Below are 22,733 nucleotides of genomic sequence, written 5' to 3'. Positions count from 1 at the left end.
TGGCAGGGAGTTTTCCTTCATTTCCCCGCACCTCATTCAAAGAAACCGCAATCTGAGACAGCTGCTTTGCCATCATATCCATGGCTGTTTTGTGCTCCAACGGGCGTCTTGTAGTTTATGCACCACGTCATTGTTGGAATGCAGATTATTCTGCATGAACTGCTGCGAATTCACTAGGTCATGGACCATGTCATCCAAACTTCTTTGCGGTCTAGAGTTGAATTGATTCGATTTGACCCTTGACCTTGGTTCTGTCCCTGGTTCTGCCGATAATTCCCTTGATTTCCTTGGTGGTTATTGTACTAGTTGCTAGACCCTTGATTTCCTTGGTGATTTGGTTGGGAACTCTGGTAATTTCCTTGGTTATTCCTCTGGTGAGGTGGCACATAGGAGCTCCCTGGATTTTTCTGATGTTTGCTTCCCAAATTAGTATGGTCCTGATTCCTGTATTCCAATTGCAGTTGCCCCTCTTGATTCCTCCCTGGCCAGTTGGACTGCCTCTCTGGATGGTGTGCATAATTTGTTATCTGCAGTGGGGGTGGCTGACTTTGATCATTGTCAGTCCATCTAAAATTGGGGTGAGTCCTCCATGGGGCCTCCTTTTGCCTTCCTTGGTTCCAACTTCCATCCGGATTCCAGCTCCCCATCGAATTCGCCTGGGCTTGGCACTCCCCTTCACAAGGTTGACCGTAATAAGGTTGAAGTTGTCTTTCCTCTGGACCAGGGGGTTTCTCATTTTCCGATGGAGCATGAGGGTTACTTCTCAATTGCATTTAACAGTGCTTTCTCCAATTTATCTATCATGTCGCCCACTTTCTTGTCATCTTGTTCTGTTACTGCATTGGCCGATCCCCTTCTCAAAATGCTCCGCGGGTTATCATAGGCCTTTTTCGCCTCGATCAATCTTTCCAAAGTTTCTCTGGCTTCACTTGCTTTATTCTTGGTAAAATTTCCTCCGCTCGAGGAATTCATCAAATCTTTTGATTCAGGGTTTGCACCTTCGTAAAACAAATAGTAAGTCTCTGCCTCGATCATCCTGTGGTTCGGACAAGCATCCAACAGTCCTTTAAAACGGGACCAATAAGAGCTCAGAGACTCATCATATTCTTGCTTGCACTCCTGGATCTCTTTCTTCAAAGCGTTCGTCTTGTTGGACGGGAAAAAAATAATCCAAGAACTCCAGTTTGAAATCCTTCCATGTGTTGATCGAGTCTGGTGGGAGCCTCAGCAGCCAAGTATTAGCCTCCCCCTTAAAGGCAAACGGGACTGCATGCAAACGGTAGTCCTCCTCAGTCGCCTCGTTGGGTCGCTTTTCGATGCTGCACAGCGTACTAAACTCGTTTAGAAATTCGTAAGGACATTCATTCCTTCGTTCAGAGAATATGGGCAAAACCCCGAGCATTTGTCTTAATATCGATAAACCTCCGGCGCGGGTTCGAGACTATGGCATGGGCGGGTTCACCATCCAGATGCGCGGTGAGTGAACCTATCTCCGGATCGGGATCCACTAAGTGTGCCATATTTGCGTCTTCCTCACCCTCGGTCTCGGAATGCTCTGTTTCTGTGGACGACTTCGGGTCCTCTTCTCCTGACGAGTTCCACTCCTTCTCACTCTCTGATTCGAACGGGAATGGGTCTACTGTCCTTAACACCTGATCCGGTAGTGACGGTGGACGTAGACTCCTTGACTTGCCACTTGTATCGGGTGTTTCCTGACCCAGATGAACTAGCCCAACTTTCAGAATGGAAACCCGTGTTCATAAACTGTCAAGAAAAACAAAATAACAGAAATTAAACTATTTACACCAAGTCCTCAAACGTATAAACAATTTACGCCATCCATCCCCGACAACGGCGCCATTTGAAGTAGTTGTATCTAGACTGTGTGCATAGTAAGGAATATCAAGCTTCCTGAGTCCAGCGAATCCACTAGATCACAGGTTTAGGAACTCACGGATCGTTGAAATTTCTCGGTCGTCGGACACACAGAATACTTCTTCAAAACCATCAACCACATATACTAAAATTAGCACAGGGAAGTAGGGATCGATCCCACAGAGATGAATGCGCAAATAAACATGTTCAAAGAATCGGGAACTATTTTTGGGTTGGCTGCTGCCACACAATTTGGGTTGAGGAAATTAAACTAGACTTGGTGTTGAAATTTGCTATGCTAACAACTAGATCTAGGCAGAAACAGGAAAAATGCATATAAACCGGAACAAGCGAGACAATAACTAGATCTAAGAAAAACTATTCCCTAAATTACCTTGACCTGGGAAAACAACTGACAGTGGGGACCATTTACTGAAAAGGTAAAATACGGATAAAAAGCTGTAAAACAACTAACTAAAGTACTAACTAACAGCGACATCATCTTCTCCAATAATTGGCATGAAACATCCAGTAAAACAGAGTGAGAACGTAATTCGAAACGAAGCAACAGAAATTAAAGCGACAAAATCGAAGAACAATTAAAACTAAGGCAGATCTACGGCTACTAGACGAAGCAAAGTATAAAGAAAGCAGAAAGTTCAAAATCCATGCACAACTCGGTTTCCCCTGTTCAGATCCACACTTCGGATGCTAAATCCACTCCGGATCCAAGAATCCGAAACAAACTCCGTCCAAAATTATATCCATAACTACAGATTCGCCGATTCACCACAGATCAACAACAACAACACAGATCCACAACCTATTTCCCAAATCAAGCACATAAACATCCAAAACAGAGAATAACATTCAACCTCTGAAATAAAACCTCAAAACACAGAATCAACGTAAATCAACACAAAATAAACACAATCGTGACGTAAACCAAATGCATAGATAAACGGTAAGTAGCACACAACCAATCGACTTTGGAAACGTTGAAGTTCGACCGAATAAAAGTGCAAAAACTGAATGTAAATGATTGTATCTTCGCCCTTCGTGAGGACGGTGTTACCACTGACTATCTCGAAGATGAAACCTCTAACTACCCCAGAATCCCCATTTTCCCAAGTGTGTTTGTGTGTGAGCTGAGAGCTAAATCATGTATATTTCGTGTGTTGCATGCTCCTCTATGTATAGGCGTGGAAGTGGGTCCAGCAGGGGCTCTCTTGTGTGAATAGTCTTCTTTGCCCTCAGCTTTTGACTCCTTTCGTCCAGCCATTTTCTCCTTGAATTCGCTCACTTTTTCGCCTTTTTCCTTCGCTGGTCCACTGCCTTCAGCTCTTCCTGCACCTAGCAATTTCCTTCACACACCTGACTTAAAAATTGTGTTAGACCAAGTATAAAAGTGATTTTTCACCAGATAACCGATGTATGAAATTAACCTTATCACTTCATTCATTAATAGTTGAAAAACATGTACTATAAATGACGAGTATAAAAGCATTTGAAACATAACTTTTATGGTTTGTTTATTTGTAAGACAAAACTCACTAATTAGGATACAATGAAATAATTATTCATGGAGCGGGACAAGCTCTCCTATTGTCGTTGCTTTTCTTTCTATTATTTCAAAAATAGTTGCTCCACTCAAGAGCTCAATCGGTCATTCATTTTCTGCTTATTTGATATGAATGAGGATTACATAAAACAAAAATTTGTGGTGCGTCAACGGTCAACCACTTGAAAGTGAACTTGAGTTTTAGTTTGGAAAAATTCAATATTTATATCTTTGTCAGTAAGTAACGAAGTATATCAAACTTTGAATATGAATTGCATGTTGGGGGGTGAAAATCCTCATTGTGGTCCACTGGTCTGTGGACAGCAAACAAGAGTTTCCTGATGTTGTTCGGGTAGTTATTTGTTTTTTAGTGTTATACTACTATAAAATATGGAAAGTTGTTAATCAATAGTATTAATTTAGTTTAGTTTCATTTCATTCCTTTACTAACTAAGGATACTTTTTAGCCTTATATTTACTAGATTAAAGTCCATTTCTGCTCCTTTACCTTTGCATTAAAAAATATTTTGATCAGTGCGATCTTTTGGTCCCAAATAATATGTTTTGATTAAAACTTAACCTTTTTCGTTAAAACTAACAGTTAAATGTGTTTGACCAAATAAATGATTTAATTATAATCTAATTAACCTAATTAATTTAATATTAAAATTTATTAAAAAATCTTTAAATAAAAATTGATAAATTAAAAGGAAATTTGCTTTCCACAAATCGTCACAAAATTGCTTTAAAAATTAATCCCATTATAGTAAAATACTCCCTTAGTACGATTAATGAAAAGCTTCTCTTTTTCACAAAGTTTTAGCGTTTATCAAATTGAGTAGATGGTGAGTATTACATAGAGATTATATATGAACTAAATTCATATTTAAGTCATTTTTTTAATAAATTTTAATATTAAATTAATTAAATTTATTAGTATATTATAATTAAGTGATTAAGTTGGTCAAACATGTATGGCCGTTAGTTATAACAGAAAAAGTTAAATTTGGACCAAAACATATTATATGAGACTAAAAGGTCAAAAGGTCACACACCTAATGTATAAAATCAAAAAGTTTTTTAAGTGCAAATGTAGGAGATCAAATTGGACTTTTTGTCGATTTTCTAATGTTTTATATAAGAAGCACATGTTGGACGAAAATCAGTAGCTTATCCATTAATCAATTTGTGAGTTTTATTCTTTTTTGAGTTTTCTGTTGAATTTTTAACTAAGAAATTTAACCAACTTATCAAATGAATAATCGTGTTTGAGGATTTACTTCAAAGAAGAAGATCATCTAGATCTTCTACAACGTTCTTGGGCGGATTTGTCGTCAAACCATAAACATAGTGACATCGATTATATCAAATCCCAACATTTGATTCATGGAGACGTACGAGTCGGCGCTTGAAATGGACAAGCAATGCCATGTAAACTTCCTTCAGTTGCCCTAAAAAATGTAAGTTGTGATGTGTTTTTCACTAATTTTTGTTTATAATTTTTTTATTTGTAGTTTTAAAACTTATGTTTGTAATTGAGGTTTTTAATTTTTTGAGTTATTTTATTTTACTACCAATTTTATTGTTTTCAAATACTGAAATTATAGATAAGTTTTTCCTCCCTAAAAAAATAAAAACTTTTAGAATGACATAAGTTTTAACGCAGAATTGATAAAATAAGAGGGAGGTGAAAAGAAAAAGTAATAAAATACTCGTTAGAGATTTTTTTTTTTATATTGAAAAATTGAGTGGACTATTTTTAATGACGAACAAAAAAAAATCTCTATTTTAATATTAATGGACAAAGAGAGTATATAATTTTAAATTGAAAAATTGGCTAAAATGAGGCTGAAAATTGGGACACCATTGTGAATGACTTAATGACCGGCGTACCTACTACACATTTAATGTTTCGGGTAGCCCTACCATGCTATATTTTTCCAGGCTATAAATTGTTATAAGTTTCATAACCCTGGTTTTAGTTAGTTTCAGTTAGCATTGACATCCTCACTACATTGAGTGAAATCATATACTCCCTCTGTCCCATTAGAAATGCAACGTTTTCTTTTTTGGGTTGTCCCACTAAAAATAAAACGTTTCCTAAAATGGAAATATCACTCTCTCTACTTTCCTCTCTCTCTTACTTTACTCTCTCTTCATTAACTCACAAAACAACACTTGCATAAAATCTTGTGCCGGAAACCAAATGTTTCATATTTATTGGGACGGAGGGAGTATATTATTGGGAATTTTGAGTTTTCGAACAAGAGACACCTTGCTAGCCAAGTGTTAGCCAAAAACTAACTTGGTAGACTTGTCCCATAATTAATGTCACAGTTTCATTTTTAGTTTGTCCTACAAAAAATATCACATTTCCTCTTTTTAAAAAATTATTTCTCTCACTAATATAAATATATTATTTTCTCTCTTCACTTAACACATAAAATAACCTCTTCTAAAATCTCGTGTCTTGAAACTAATTATATCAGGGACAATTTTTAGAGTTTGCAATAGCCGAAAAAAATGATAATTTATGAGCTCGCATTGCTAGAATGTCAAAACTAGCTCGGTTGGGGTAGATAGGATTCTGGCTAATACTCCATATACCACGGCCTACTTGCAACCCAGAATTATAAGAGCTCACAACTTTAGCTACAAGTAAATGCGTCAAAAATTTTATTGGTGTATCATGAAATTTCGATTTTTTTCCAAAGGCACTACTCTCAATTTGTTAATAGAATATATTGCGAGTGCAGAAAAGACTTCACTTTGTTAAACATAATTTGCTGTGAAAAGAAATAGCTGGGGCTATATTTGATAACATTTTAAATAAGTGAATAAAATATAAATAGTACTATAACATAAGAAAAGTAAACCAAAAGAATGGCCATAGAAATAAAATGTGCACTAATTTGGAAAAATATACTCTCTCTGTCCCATTAGAAATGAAACATTTTCCTTTTTGATTTGTCTCATTAAAAATGAAACGTTTCTAAAAATGGAAATAATACTCTCTCTACTTTTTCAACTCTCTTACTTTACTCTCTCTTCATTACTCACAAAACAACATTGCATAAAATCTCGTGCCGAAAAGCAAATATTGCATATTTATTGGGACGGAGGGAGTAGTATATCTTGGCCTTGGCCTTATCTAGGCTACCAAACAAGCACTAAATATACGATTTTAGGTCTGGAAATCAAATTACAGTCCACATACAACACGAGCTATTTTTTTGCGAAATTTACAAGTTGTGATAGATAGAACAGAAAGAAACGATGTACAAATTGGAGGCAATCTCTGAAAATGACGATGCTTGATCAGATTTAAGACCATTCTGTACATCCTTGAAAAATAGGCCCCTATGCCCCTTACAACAAATCATAAACTCGTCTTGCCATGGCAGATAACATACTACTCCAAGCTGTTTCACACAGATAAGATGCAGCATGTTCTCTATCACCACAGAATCCGGAATTTCCGTTTCTTCTTATTTTTTGGGTGAGCAGGGGGTTTCAGTTTCTACTTGGAAGATCATCTTTTCAGGATGGTTATCCCTACCTTGCGCTAGCTTTTCGATTCATCAAGTCATGGTAGTACAGCAGAACGCACATGGGTTGGCCGAAGATGCAGAAGAAGAACCAGAACATCATATTGCCCACCTAGTGGAGAAAACAAATTACCAAGAGCAAAGCAAAAGGAAGCATGCACGGCAAAAATGTCTGTAGCTATTTACGAATTATTCAAGTATTTTGTGATCAGCAAAACATGTAATTTGATACAAACAAATCTTTTCACATGTACACCCTCCTTTGGATTATTCATCCGAGACCAAGTAGCCGCTACTTATGTTAAATAGATCGCTCCGTGCTAATAGACTTCTTCCAAACTATGTGCAGGAAATAACCTTATACAAGACCAAAACCAGGAAGCTAAGGATAGGATTCTTAAGTTAGTTAATCAATCAATGTTAATGGTGGATTAACCTATTTTATTTTCTACTATCTATTTATCCAATCACTCTTCATAAGGTCAAGTCAGTCACTGTGAAAGTGATAAGAGAATGAATGAACAGAAGTAGTAAATGTGATAAGAAAGAGGAAACCAACCATTGAGTTTTTAAATTTATCTTGCAAGTGACTTGTCACGATTACAAGAGGAACCTGTTCAAATGCAAAGTTAAGGACAGAATTAGAATTTATCTTTCAAGTAATTTGTAGCATTAATAAGAGTTAAAATGTAAAGCATAAGGTGACAACTGACAAGCATAAACATCATTGCAGCAATTCTGCCATGTTTTTGTTGGATGAAGACAGACTGATGATGGAAACCATCAATTTTCATCTGCTTTCTCCTTTTACTTTTCTCATTTAAAAATTCCACACGATATATAAGTTGATTCATTTTGTGGAACGCCAATCGACACGATATAAAGGCAAGCCTCTTCGAATCAATAAGTTGTTTATCTAAAGCTACAAAATATCTTCAAAGAATGGCCTCATGTCTTCTTGGATAATGAGATTTACAAAGTAGAGAATTTCATACCTGGAGCATGATACCAGAGAATGCCCAAAACTTGAATATGTGACAAGGGACAGCAATGCACAACTGTTTGGCACATATAATCCATGGTTATATATCTAACTGCTAGCTTTACTAAGTTCCATAAATCTTATAAACCATGATAAGGTCATCATACCTCATGGAAAATTGCAGAAACAAGAAATGCAATCAAAACTGCCACCATCTGCATCAGAAACTGAGGGTCATTTAAAGATAAACAAAGGAGACACAAGTAGATGGTGATGTGCTTCACATAGTTTACTTACAGCCGGATGGTTTGATCTATGTATATATACATCAAAACCAAATCTTATATCAAAACTAAGGACAAATTTGGTCCATTAGATTAAAAAGTGGATGGTGTAGATCTAATTTATTTTGCGTTCCTTATATATAAAAGAATCCCACCGGGTAAAAAAGTCAGACAAACATTTAACTCACCATATAGAATTTCGAAAATACACAAATTTGAAGTTAACTCATTGAATACATCGTACTTGGGTTATTAAACAACTGCAACGGACTTCATTATAAGCAAGTTATTGGAATATTACTGCCACCATCCCAAGTTAGTGTAGTTGTTTCTTTTGGCCACGAGATTTAAGAAAATGGTGTTAAAAGGTTAAGGTGGAGAGAGTATAAATATTTTTGATAAAAAAAATAAAATTACTCAGCTAAAAAGATTTAAGTGTTAAAAGCGATGGATAGAGGTCATTCGAACCTATAACAAAATTCTAGTATCAAGTATTCACAAATACATAAACACGGAGTATTTCAATTAGATAACAGTTGAAGCTGATGACCCTTGAGTCTCAGTTAGAGTTTAACTAAGGCACACTAGAAAAGCATAATAAATTAACTAGAAGTTGCTGAACCAGTGATGTCAAATTGCGTATATACCTTTACATGTATAAACACATAAAAGAGGACGTCATGCATAGAAAAAGGATAATGTGGTGTTATAGAATAAGGAAGCACCGGAAAACTAGCTGCCTATAGCCAATAAATCTGTACAAGCATTCATACGAAGTTGATTTAACTAACAAACAAATTATAAGAGAATACCTTTGGCAATCCATTTTGTAAGCATGGGCAATATATATGTCGAACGATCCATTTATGAACAGGCTGCGATGAACAAAAGATAATAAGAAAGTGTACGACAGAAGATAGTAACTACAAGAAAGCAGTGGAACTAAGAGATGGCCGCAGAAATCAGATATTTATATACTGTATGATGCTCCACTGTATTTATCCCAAAATAGAAACTAATACCTACTCGTAAATACTAGTAGTTGATAATTATGAAAACAGATAAACAACAAGTGATAATCCAGCTAGCCCAATTAAAATTGCAAAAAATGCACAGTGAATGGACATTTTCTAATACAATACTAGTTGTTCAACATGTCAAATTGTTCAAACATCTAAAGATAAATCCGGTCAATGGGTTCAATATTCCCCTACAATATAAATCAGCTCTGAAAAACTAAAAAGCTCACCATATTCCACATTCTCCAATACTGACAACAGCAGCAACATTGTCCAATCAATACATAGTAAGAACATACAAAAAAATTGTCAGTCATGTTTATGTTCTAATAAAGAAAATAGCACATAGACAATAGAAAAGGGTAGTATTCTACCTCCTCAACTGTCTTTGCATTCCACCAATCCTTATAAAACTCACGGTCCCCAAAGCATAAAAGTTCAGCAAGTATATTTAGCCTATATCATAGCACTGCATGTAAGTATATGATCAGAGCAATGCAACTTCAAGGACAAGCTAAGTTTAAGTGGTAAACCTAGTTTCTCATCATATAGAGGCTACAAAAGTTAGAGAGAAAAATATTCTATGAACTGTATCGGTGCTTTATTGATAAGGTATTTAAAACAAGCTCCAGCCAAACTACCTCTACAAAGTGGCATGCAAAAGAGAACCGACTCTTCAGCTTATCCAAATAAATATCAAGGGTCCTAGGAAAATCTGGTGAAAAGAAGTTGAATGGATATCTATCCATGACTAGTTAACACCCCAAATTGAGTCTTGGAACTGGTTGATAGGGATTTCTAATTGAGTGAGAACATTTGTGGTCTTTTTCGGTGGCTTAAAATTTCATCGTTTCATATACTTCAGGGAGATACATGCTCTAGAAAACCATGTTAGTCATATTATGACGAGTTATTCAGAAACTACTCAGCTTTCAGCCAGTATACATGGTTATTACGTAAAGACTAGTTCACAAGCAGAAAAGACACAGCCATATAAATGCTACTATAACGTAAAAATATTCAATAAACTTTGAACAAAGAACATACCAGAGGTGGAAAAAACAATAAAACATGCAGAGCCACACGTATAGATTTGGAACTGAAAGCTTCAAGACTCTCTCAATGGCATACAAAAGATTTCCTTTCAGGGGATGTTGAGAATTTTGAACAATCGGGTTTATATACTGCATCATAGAGCAAACCATATAAAGCCATGTCACACAGTTATATAAGTTGAATGATCTCAATTTGAAGAGGAAGAAAAGGAAATGACCTGTTCAATAATAAATCCCATGAATCCTGTAAATATTATCAGCTTAATGAGTTGCCTTACAACCCAACCCTTCCGAATGCATGATGTTTGAGGGTAGCTTGGCTACAAACAGCAGAACTTCACTTAATCACAATCATGTAAGCATAAACACTTACAATGGAGGTTCTACAGACCATAGTACTGCTAAGGACTTATGCATTAAACAGTCCACAAAATTAAAATAATTTAGTAGTATTAGGTAACTGAGAATGGTGTTTTCTTCTATATAGCTACTTGACATTACAGATACCAATGTTTGTAACCTCTGCAGAATATGGTTCCAAATGACATTTATTCATCATGGCGACTGAATATGCACTACCAAGATTGGATATGCAATTTGAAAAAGCACCCCATCCAGGAAACCAAGGCGTTAAACTAAAAATGATTGAAGAGTGAGTGTGATGTCTCTGTTGATGAATTGCAAGAGCATGTATACCTGGTAACACAATGTAGGAGCAACCATGAAGTACACCAGACTCTTAAAGCTAACATCATATGAGTAGTCGAGGTTCCAGTATCTGGATACAGCTTCCCACTGGCATTATACAGTAAACTTGTTACGAGAAAATATCCAAGCATGGCTCCCTCTTTTAGAAGGGATTCAAGTAAAAGTTACTACTGTATTCATGCTTGTTTAGTACAATCCTGATGTACACATTTTTTAGGACTATTATCCCGATAAAGGTATTAGTAAGTAATGGGAATATTTGTGACAGCATACACCAAGAGATAACAGAAACATCCAGTCTCATTACCTTATCAAGTGATTTTGCTAGTACTCTCAAATCATAATTTGTATGTGCGTATGAAACCAGCTTCAACCATACAATGCAAGCAAAGAGCATCAACGTAACACCTGATAGAACAGCAGAATCACACCTGTGCAGCAATTGAATCAGGATATTCACATCAGGATTGTACTTTACACCAGTTCAATTGAGATCCTTTCTCCCTACAGAATTGCTTAAAACTAATGTTTTAATGACCCCACCCCCCTAACAATCTTGCAGGAACTCTATCCATTTGTGTGTCTTACGACTTTCAATCAACAAACAAAAGAAACTGACGAAATGAAATGTCTGATAAAACATTCACTATCCCAACTTCACACTGTTCATAAGATTATGCAAACAGTGAACTCGAACATACACATAATAGTTATTGGGTGAATGATGAAGCACGTATAGCACCCCGTAAATTGGTTGTAATACCAACCCACAAAGCTTTTAAAAATCACGTCATGATAGTAAATTAGCAATACATGAAGTCAGAAACTAGCATTTACTTTATCATGTCAAAATGTCAGGGGCACTCTCCACTTCTCAACTCATACTCAGGTCTTCTTAATGGGTTTCTGAGAAATTAAATTACCTAAAAGTGGACTAAAAGACCCATCTATTCAAATTCACTTCGATAAATCATCAGTCACGGTATTAATATGTTTATTTACCAGTTTGAAGAGTAAATTGCAGAACAGGTTCATCATAGATGTCCAATTTCAATGATATTCTCCTCTCTAGTCAAATCTAAGAGGAAATGGATGGGAACAATTTCATACTTTTCTTATACATATTAGCCGGGTCTTTTGGCCACCGTCGAAGAAGAATTATAAACAGGATGATTCTTGAACTAGGTTGAAGGATCAGCATACTGATAATAAGAAAAACCACTTAAATTCTGCACATTTCAGAACACATTAGTGTCTGAAATAAGCAATGATAATTACAACTTCCACCTTGAAATATCATCAAACCACACCAAATAGATTAGTGAGTTTTCAATGAGTAACTAAAGCAAGTTCAAACATTGCAAATGAATATATGTTTGTAGAATCTTTCATATGAACCTTGAAAAACAATCTCAAGGTGCTAATTGGCGATTCCCTCATTTTAGATGAATATTCAACTTCTGTTGTAGTAAAAAAGACATACCTAAGAATGACAACAACTGGCAACAAGATCGCTGTTGTTGTAATTATTACATGTAGAAAAACTGCAACCTGCAACAGAATAAATTCAACTAGTATATTCTTAAATATTATCTTCGTGGACCATTAAGCACAATGGCCAATAATGTAAGTTAAGCTCATACTAAGTAACAATTACCACATAAGGTCAACTAACAATAATGTGAAAAACACTATGGATAAATGTCCATACTTCAACAGATGCAGAATTAGTAAGGAGTATGATCTACTATTATTCAAGAAGTAAGGTACTGCCTGTATCAGATAGCGTAAAAGTTTTAAAAAAATATTAAGTGGACCATATCATAATTCAACGATACATACCATTCCAACTTGAAACCTTTACAATGGATACCACACATTAACCCATATTAAACTTTGAGAAACTTTAGCCCAAGAAGAGTTGTTGCAATAGTACTACTGTAACTCAACTGTAAGCTTTTTATGGTATTATATACAGTAAAGCAAAGAACTGATGCGGAGATGAAACATTCAGGCTGAAAATTGTGTCCATTTACATTTCATTTGTGTGCAAATGAACAAATACTCACTTTTTTTAATGAGGATTCAGGGATGAATCTCGACACATCTTACTTCGTATTGATAGGAAAGTAGGTATACACATACTCATCTACAAGAGAATCCCAAACAACAAAATGGGAGAACGAAGAAGGAACTGATATCTACTTACCCATTCATATACATACTTTAGTTTCACCAACTTCTCAACAAGAAATGCACCAAGTGGAAAAACTGGTAGACAAAGACTGCAAAAACAATGTAAAAAAGCTACTGTAAGATAATCTCTTATATAAATCCTCCCAAATTTTAATAAAAGGGTTGAAAATGTAGTTACCAACACATTAACAATGGCCAATCACTAAGTGATGTCGAACTAAACCAAAATCCTGCTTTGATTAGCCAACCGTACTGAATAAAGACAGTATTAGACAATAGAGATAAAAAAATCAATTAAGAAGTAGCAAGTACATAATATATAATGTAAAAGTTTTATGAAGATGCATCATTTATAACTCAAAGCACTAATATTTGTTTGGAAAAAAAACTGGCCTTATGCGAAAGACACACCTTCATCAAATTCTCAATTATAAGTCTGCTATTTACAGCAACAAGCACCACTATACATAGGTTGAATAGACCAGCATGGCTCTGCAAGAGGACAAATAAATGATTATTAAAAACCAAGTAGTTCCCGTTCCATTCAATTTCCAAAATGATAAACATCTCTCTTTAAACCAACATTTGTGGTTAGGGAAAGTTGAAATTAAAATCCTACACTCCATAATGCTTTATGTAATAATTTAACTGAATATACAAGGCCTCATTTTCTGAGTTGGGTCAAATAAGCATTCACAAGAATGACAAACTATAATAATTAGCCCAATTTAATTTTGTGTGCGTTTGAAATTACCAATGCTGCTGAATCAGTTTTAAGAGTTACTTATTTTGAAATACACCACACATTCGAATGTTATCATCAGAGATGACAAAATATGTGCATGCTAAAGAAACTTAGCACGGCTTTATTGGGATTGATGTAAATGATTCGTAGAACCAATTTGATTCAACTACACAACATGAAAGCTTCCCAAGTGAGAAATTACAAAATTAGTAAGATCGTAGAAAATATTCTGCAACAGTAGCAGTCTTTCCAACTCAAACAGCAAAAGTCTAGAAGCTTGTTACTTTTAACAATTTCCTGTTTTTCACTTTCAACCACAACAGATCTGCACCCTCAATACCCAGAGGAATGAAAACGAAGAACTATCCACGCATAAAAAGGAAGAAATCCGCAACCTAGAAACACCAAAATCAAAGCATTTCACCAAGTTTCTGGTCTAAAACTCAACAGTTCAATTGAGATTATCACAAGTTGTATTATACTAGCACAGGTTCGATTTAAGGGTTAATGGAAATGAAGTATAAAAGCACTTGAAAGAAAGAAAAGTCCCCACCCAACCTAGAGTTGGACTTTTTAACTATTCCAATACGTTGCTGGATTCTACATACAGAACAGCTAAATAATTGAAGAGCTCAATCCAAAATTTCTAAGGTTTTTCTCTTATTAGGCAAACATAATCAAAAGTTCAACCATAAAAAAATCAGATGCATGTGACTTTTGTTAAATTTATTCTTATGATTCTTCAGAACAGTTATCTCAGCAAATTGATCGCAACAAGCATGTTACTGATCTTCGATCCTTATTAGCACTACAGTAATTAGACAAAAAACTAAAAGAATAGCAGCAGATTATAAGCAAACAGCCAGTGGTTATAAATGACGGAATAGCAATAATTTATGAATTCACCTTCATATATATTCCAGTGAGAAAATATTAAGCTCGGAGTATGCAACACCATATAACCTCAAGGAAGCTTAAGCTACCTGTTTAAATATGGCGTCGGAGCTGAGAGGACTCTCCTTATTTTTGCGATGTGTAGGCGCCGCTGCTCTGAATGTCAATTTGGCAGCCATGGCGTCCGTTCCGTCGACATTACTACTCTCCTCATTCTCCTTAGCTGTATTCTCCTCATCCTCGTTATCATAGCTCAAATCAGCATCGTGACGGTCATCGATTGCGCTCTCAGCCTCGGGAGAGCTGGAATCGGAGGGCGGAACAGAGAGCGCAGTCTGTCTCCGTCGAAGAGTGGCGTGGTGTGCGCCGCCATCGTCGGCGCTGGACGACGTCGCGCCGAGGATCTCCGGGGAGCCTAAGATCGCCATTGCGCGGAAAATTGATGAACGAAAAACAAGTACTAATTCAGAGAAGAAATCGGTTGGAGAGATTTAAATTAAAATTAATTTTTCGATGAAATAAAAATAAGGCGGTTTTAATGTGTGGAACGTAGAATATAACTAGGTGATTAATATGTTGAATGTGAATGTTACTATGGTGATGTATCTTAGTATTCACGGCGCGAGACCCAATTGAATGCAAATGGAAAAGGTAGCAGCACCTTCGGAAGATGCTGATTTTTGGCACCATTTGTACATATTTATTTATGGAATATTATAATGTCTTCCAATAGTAATAAGGTTAAGGTCCAATATTTTTTTAGGTAAAATTGATGCGTGCAAAAATAGCTGGTATTATCGTTTCATTGCGCGTAATAAATCATCAAATCTCTAATAGCCTGTTTGGTTTTGTAATATTGCAACTAATAAATAGACGTAATATTGGCTGTTCACCTATTTGATTGAAATATAAGTATGTATCTCATTTACCTTACTTTGTAAATTGAAAGTGTTAGTTGGCAAATGAACGAATAATAATATAACGAATATTTGGACCATTCGACTCATCGCCTATTGATTTTAAGTATTCATGAATTTCTATAATGGTATTAGAGAGCATAGGAGTGAGCAACGTAATTGAAGTTGAATATCCAATCCGAACCAAATTGAAATTTAAAATTTGATTCAATTTTTTTTATGATTCGATTTGGTTCGATTTAAACTTTTGGGTAATTTTGATTTTCTGGTTCAGTCCTAATAAAAAAAAATTGAAAATTTGAAAAATCAAAAAATCGAATTTTCTTCTAATACTCCTTATTATATAATATACTAAGGTTTTATAAAGATTGTAATGTTTTAGCAATTGGGTGATAATATAATTTTTGTGTTAATTTTGGAAAATTAATTTTTGGAATTTTGTTTTTTTTCTGATTTTTTGGATATAATGTGCAATTTCGGTTTTTCGGGTTGGATTTTTTGGATATCTTTCCTTTAGTTTGATTTTTCCTTTAGTTTAGTTCGGTTCGATTTTCATTTTCACAAATTTTAATTTTTCGATTCGGTTCAATTTGATTAAAAAAAAAATAATAAAAAAAAAAAAAAAATTGATTGTTCACTCTATTAGAGGGGATTTGCGACTGTGGAGTGAAATAATACTCCCCAAATCGGTCATTGTATCATATGTAAACGAGCAAGTTGATGAGCACATTATAGGCTTGTATACATGACAACCTAAGACAATTTAAAGATTTGACTGTGAAACCAAAACAGTAGCTATAGTAGTTATATTTTTTAATTTCTCAATTGCGTGGTGTCTTATTCATAAATTAAATATACCTATATATAGACGCTTATGGATAATATCGAAAACGACTTGAACAACATATGCATGCATGCACACATGGTTGTTTTTTCTATCTAACTATGCTTATTCAATTATATCAAGCAATACGTGTATCATTAGAGTACTTATTCATACTATAATTATTCAGGTAAATATACAAGCGTATGTACTCATTTGATATAATATACGGTGCAATTGACGGATCAATTTGGGCATGTGACAATAAAATGCATAAAACTTAGGGTTACATTGGATAGATGAAATTGAAATGTTGATCACTAAAAATTCTGTGTGTTGAGTTCAAGTGAACATGTTAGATTGGTCAAAGATTATTTTTCTTACTTGGGGCTTAGTTATTCATTATGAAAATCTTTATATTTTGTAGGGTGGCGAATAATATGCAAGTAATATCGAAGAGATTGAGATTTTTTTTTATAGAAAAAGAGACAGTGTTTTTGTTTGAAAAGGAAAACAAATTAGAATCAAATCACCACACTAAGTTCGGAAATTGAAAGTGTTTTTAACAAATGAACGTATAATATTATAGGAATTCTAACAAATATTTGGACCATTCCACCAATCGCCTATTGATTTGAAGAACTCATGAATTTCTATAATTGAAATCAAATATCCAATCTGAACTAAATTGAAATTTAAAATTTGGTTCGATTTTTTTTTATGATTCGGTTCAGTTCAATTTAAATTTTTGGGTAATTTATTTTTTCGGTATGGTTCGAATCTAAAAAAATTGGAAAACCGAATTTTCTTTTAATATTATATAGTACTACTATATAATCTAATAACAAAATCTATTTGTGTTAGATTAATATTAATAAATGTAATACTAATATTTAGATTTTATAAAGACTGTAATTGTTTAGATATGTTAATTGGAATAATATAATTTTTGTGTTAATTCTGGAAAACTAATTTTGGGAATTTTGGCTTTGTATTTTTTATTTTTTTTATATAACGTGCGATTTCGACTTTTCTGATTTTTTTGGATATCTTCATGAAATTTCGATTTTACGGATTGATTTTTATTGTTCGCTTTACCAGTTAGTCTAGTTCTGTTCGGTTTTCATTTTCACAAAATTTTAATATTTCGGTTCGTTTTGGTCAAAAAATCTAACGGAAAACCGAACTATTTTAGCGAATCGGCAACTGTGGAGTAAAAACTTTAACTAATCTAAGAGCATTCGTAGTGGTGCTCGCTGCAACGCTCTTGCTGACGGCACGAACGTGCTCTTGCGGAAGAGCAGGCGACGTGGCGTCTTCTGGTTGGGCTGTGACGCCCAATCTCTTCATTCGCGATTGGGCTCGTTTTTATTCCGTTAATTTTTTTTAATTCATAAAAAGTCAAAAATAATAAAAAAAACGGATTCCCAAAAATATAGCCATTTTTCAACCATTTTTTCAAATTTTTTTTTTATTTTTTTCAATTTTTTAATCCTAAAATAATCTATAAATACCCACATTCATCGTTCATTTTATACATCAAATTATCTCTTACTCATACTTCTCTCATATTTTTTCATACAACTTACCTTCATCTTCCTCTCTCACTCAAACACTCTTTAAATTCGGCAACGAGTAGTGGGTTTTTTTAATTTTATGAATTTAATTATGTAATTTTTTATTTTTAGAATTTTATTCATTATGCAATTTTTAATTTTTTAGTAATTTGTAATAGTATTTCGGGTATTTTGAATGCATTTTAATATTATGGAAATGTTTTTAGTAATTGAAGTATTTAAATTGAATAATAGGATGGTGGGACCCTTGAATAGTGTAAGAGCATACTCTTGTGAAGGAGCATATATGGATGTGAGTGTTGTGCTTTTGCGGAAGAGCAGAGAATTAAAAATAAATAAAAGTGGATCCGGGCTCACATCCATACTTTTGCGGAAGAACATGGATGTGGATGCTATATATTCACCAAATCGATCATTGTATCATATGTAAACGATCAAGTTGATGAGCACATTATAGGCTTGTATATATATCACAACCTAAGATAATTTAAAGATTTGATAGTGAAAGCTAAACACTAGCTATAGTAGCTATATTTGCTAGTTTCTCAATTGCGTGGTGTCTTATTCATAAATTAAATATACCTATAGACGCTTATGGATAATATCGAAAACGACTTGAACAACATAGCTTATGCATATTAAATACAACACATGCATTGAAGCATGCAACAAACACATGGTTGTTTTTTTATCTAACTATGCTATTCAATTATATCAAGCAATGTGTGTATCATTAGAGTACTTATTCAGACTATAATTATTTAGGTAAATATACAAGCGTATGTACTCATTTGATATAATACACGGTGCAATTGACGGATCAATTTGGCCATGTGATTATAAAATGCATAAAACTTAGGATTACTTTGGATAGATGAAATTGAAATGTTGATCACTAAATTCTGTGTTTGAGTTCAAGTGAACATGTTAGGTTGGTCAAAGATTGTTTTTCTAACTCGGGGCTTAGTTATTCAATATGAAAATCTTCATATTTTGTAGGATAGTGAATAATATGCAAGTAATATCAAAGAGATGAAATTTTTTTATAAAAAAAATAATTTCTCTGTCTCACGATAAAAGTTACATTTTGCTATTTTGGTATGTTCTACAATAAGAGTTACATTTCACTTTTACCATAAATGGTAAGTACGTCGTACATTTCACTAACTCACTTCAGTAACATTTTATTATAAAACCAATATATTAAAAAAATAGGCCAAATATTTAACAAACTTTTTCAATCCACTATTCTTTATATTTCTTAAAATCCGTGTCACACTAAATGTGACTCATATTGTGGGACGGAGGGAGTACATTATTTTTGTTAGAAAAGGAAACAAATCTGAATCCCCACCACACTAAGTCCGGAAATAGATTGATCTTGTATTAAATGTAATTAATTTTATTCCCTTCCCCAAGTCTTGCCATGTACAAATATTACTTAAATCACTGTTTAAAAAGAAACATGAAATATATAACATAGTGATTACAATCAAACATATTATATAGTACTAATGTACTATATTCCTCTTTTCCAATGGGGAATCCAGGAATTTCAAATCGGGGTACGATAAATAATTACTTGAATTTTTTAAATTATTTAAAATGATAATTCTTAGATACTATAATAATAAAATTTATTCTAGTTTAGAAATAATTTTTAGTATTAAAATAAAACAAATGTACTACATCATATATTGTACTCCCTCCGTCCCACAAAAGATGTCACACTTGTGGAATGACACGAGATTTTAGGAAGTTTTGTTTTGTGTGTTAAATGGGGAGATAAAATATAATTTTTATATTCATGTGAGAGAGAACTTTTTCCAAAAAGAGAAATGTGATATTTTTTGTGGGACAAACTAAGAAGGAAAGTGTGATATCTTTTGTGGGACGGATGGGGAGTATATAATCTCAAATACGAGCCTACTTATAAGCTATAAATAATGAAGCCCCAAAACTTAACAATAGACACTTTTGTACGTTGTTCAAATATTGCGTACCAAAAAATTATGGTTAAATATTGGGATACTTCTAGGAAAGTGTTAAAAAGATGACAATTTTGTATATTTTCTCCAATTATAATAAGGTTATTTGGTACAGTAACTATTTTAAAGCAAGTTATAACCTTTTATCCAGCTTTAATTGTGTGACGTGTCTATTAGTACTTAACTACTTATTAGCCTTTTAACCTAAAAAATTATTCTAGTATAATTTTAATGGGTTACACTAACCGCATTACAAATTGAACAAGATAGTGGAAATTACTAAGTTGTCCCCCATAGTTCCCCTTTTAATTTGTTTATACATATTATTAAGGTTATTTTAGTCTATACAAAAAAATACCACAATATTCTATCTTTTGCACTAAAAATAAATTAAAGATAATTTTAAAGTTCAATTAAATTATCAAACATATCACTCATAATATAACTGGTTAACTCATGATATATATTATTTCTAATCGGTCGTACTAGACGAATCCTAATAATCTTTTCATTTTTTCTTAAGAGAGCCAACTTTTTGGGGAACTACAATCACGTGTGGTGATCATAATTTGGAGCTGGAACCTAACAGTGTCCATAACTAATTACGTGCCCAAATTTATGCTTCTAATTACCTTACCATAACTAATTAGGTGCCCAAATTTATGCTTCTAATGACCTTACTAATCCGAACACATTTTCCACTTCAAGAAGTTATGTACATATAAAAATATACCCTATTTAGAAACCTAATCAGAGCAAAAAAACTCAGAAATTACGCAAAATAGCAATCTCTCTATATATATGAACTCATATTTAGGTGAGAGGCTGAGAGCAATCAGGAATAGTTAGTTGAATCATTTAAAAAACATAGTCTGAGCAAAAAAATCATGAGCTGGAAGAATTTGCAAGTATCCAAAGTTGAATAACTCTCCTCTCAAAACAATCATACAATCTCACAATGCTTGACTTCACTCTCAACTGAAACACTTCTCTTACCCATGTAAGTGTAATAAGCATACACAGACAGCTGAAACAAACCAAAAGCTGCTCCAAGTCCATTTCCAACCTACACCAAAATATAGTCAAATACTATAAGATCAATCCATAATTTGCACAGTGGGATGATTCATATTGTTGTAGAATGAGCTCACAGCGATGTAAGGGTCGAAAGACTTGAGGAAGGCATAGATGAACCAAACGATCCCGTTTGAAAAACCAGCAAGGCAGACCCAAAATGGCATGAACTCAGCATCTTGTGACTTTATAACTTGTCCCTGTTGATGAGTTGGTCAATTTTGATGGGCCAAGGAATATATAACTTATAGTCGTAGCATAAAGAGATATAGAAGCTTACAATGACGGAGAGAGGAGAGGCGTACATGATGATCCCGCACACGACACAGATAATCCCCACAAACATGGAGCGAGAGGCGTGTGAGTGAAAGCAGAGGAGTGTGATGACAGCAACAATACCGAGAAGGATGAGTTCTACAATAAGGATACCAAATATGATAGCCTGATGCAGATAACAATTAGCACCATTTAGTTTCGGCAAAACTTACATAAACATCAAAATGGCCAATCATAGCTACTTACCCTATTCCCATTGGTGGTGTAGCAGAAGAAAATGATGAGGTAAATGAGCTCTAGTATAAGGCCAGCAGAATTGATTGAGATTACAAGAATGCTGTCAGGATGAACCACTGGTAAACCATAGAATACCCAGAACATGCAGTTCAGCACCGAGGCGAGGAACAGATACGGGTGGAACTCCTCCGTGGTTCTGTTCCTCCATATTCGCAGACACGTTGGCCTGTTGTGAATGTCATCAAATTGTCAAAACCGAGTGATGAAGTGAGATTAGCTGATTATTGGAATAAAAAGAGATATTTCATTTCCCTGCATCTTCCTTGAGAGATTGTTCAAGCCAATCATTTAATTGCTAAGCTTAATTGAACGACATCTTAATCTGTATCACAATCTGATCTAGTTCCTTCCAATTTCTGACTCGGTTAAATTAATTACAGAGAGAGAGAGAGAGTATTACGCTGGAGACAGGAACAGCAACAGAGAGATGACATTGCCTACATCAAACGAATTCAAGTGCTCGCATTAATTCCATGAAGAAAAATGCAGAAAGAGCGAACGGATTAACTCATAACGAAATGTTGCATACTCCGATTAAGATTTAAACAAAGTAGGATTCCAGAAAACAACAATCGTGTTTACTCTTATGATAGAGTAGAATATTCCACATAATGAATCAACAATCGGTGAAAAAATGGCGCTAAAATCACGATACAAATGGAAGAAAACAAATCGATCTTCTTCTCAGTAAGCTAGATAAACTCAAGCTATATCAATCGCCGAAAAATCAAATCTAATTCATGCTCAGTCAGTTCTGGAGCGAAGGAAAAAAGCTCAAACTCACATACGCATACATGCAAAAACGCAAAGAAAGAGAGAGATGAAGCACAAACCAACAATGCCGATGATGAAACGAGCGAGGCTTTGTCCGTACATCTTCGCGGCAGCAGGTACTGTATCTTCCGAGAGAGAGA

General features: G+C 34.4%; 2 protein-coding genes across 2 annotated transcripts; both read right to left on the bottom strand.

The window, feature by feature from the left end:
- Positions 1-6,600: 6,600 nt before the first annotated feature.
- LOC125187649 (diacylglycerol O-acyltransferase 1A-like) lies at positions 6,601-15,374 on the bottom strand. The gene is made up of 16 exons (XM_048084277.1): positions 14,957-15,374; positions 13,640-13,720; positions 13,407-13,480; positions 13,242-13,317; positions 12,516-12,583; positions 11,340-11,463; positions 11,021-11,119; positions 10,543-10,644; positions 10,317-10,453; positions 9,644-9,725; positions 9,500-9,520; positions 9,063-9,125; positions 8,134-8,181; positions 7,980-8,042; positions 7,544-7,597; positions 6,601-7,096 (listed from the first exon to the last, which is right to left on the bottom strand). The coding sequence occupies exons 1-16, from the start codon at positions 15,293-15,295 to the stop codon at positions 6,992-6,994; spliced, it is 1,536 nt and encodes a 511-aa protein (XP_047940234.1). The 5' UTR covers positions 15,296-15,374; the 3' UTR covers positions 6,601-6,991.
- A 5,624-nt stretch (positions 15,375-20,998) lies between these two features.
- On the bottom strand, positions 20,999-22,733 carry LOC125186939 (bidirectional sugar transporter SWEET5-like). Its single transcript, XM_048083425.1, has 6 exons — positions 22,653-22,733; positions 22,220-22,256; positions 21,769-21,985; positions 21,527-21,688; positions 21,324-21,446; positions 20,999-21,238 (listed from the first exon to the last, which is right to left on the bottom strand). The coding sequence occupies exons 1-6, from the start codon at positions 22,693-22,695 to the stop codon at positions 21,116-21,118; spliced, it is 705 nt and encodes a 234-aa protein (XP_047939382.1). The 5' UTR covers positions 22,696-22,733; the 3' UTR covers positions 20,999-21,115.

Source organism: Salvia hispanica, chromosome 5 (assembly GCF_023119035.1).
Source record: "Salvia hispanica cultivar TCC Black 2014 chromosome 5, UniMelb_Shisp_WGS_1.0, whole genome shotgun sequence".
Classification (NCBI taxonomy): domain Eukaryota; kingdom Viridiplantae; phylum Streptophyta; class Magnoliopsida; order Lamiales; family Lamiaceae; genus Salvia; species Salvia hispanica.
This window is presented reverse-complemented; position numbering and strand designations above follow the sequence as displayed.

Excerpts from the sequence above, each read along its gene's own strand:
- LOC125187649 (XM_048084277.1), bottom strand. The coding sequence starts at position 15,295 with ATGGCGATCTTAGGCTCCCCGGAGATCCTCGGCGCGACGTCGTCCAGC. Across the intron at positions 11,464-12,515 it reads CCAGTTGTTGTCATTCTTAG|GTGTGATTCTGCTGTTCTAT; the intron begins GTATGTCTTTTT and ends ATTGCTGCACAG. Across the intron at positions 7,097-7,543 it reads ATAAATTTAAAAACTCAATG|GTGGGCAATATGATGTTCTG; the intron begins GTTGGTTTCCTC and ends TTTCTCCACTAG.
- LOC125186939 (XM_048083425.1), bottom strand. The coding sequence starts at position 22,695 with ATGTACGGACAAAGCCTCGCTCGTTTCATCATCGGCATTGTTG. Across the intron at positions 22,257-22,652 it reads TTTCATCATCGGCATTGTTG|GCAATGTCATCTCTCTGTTG; the intron begins GTTTGTGCTTCA and ends CGTTTGATGTAG. Across the intron at positions 21,447-21,526 it reads CCTCTCCTCTCTCCGTCATT|GGACAAGTTATAAAGTCACA; the intron begins GTAAGCTTCTAT and ends ACTCATCAACAG.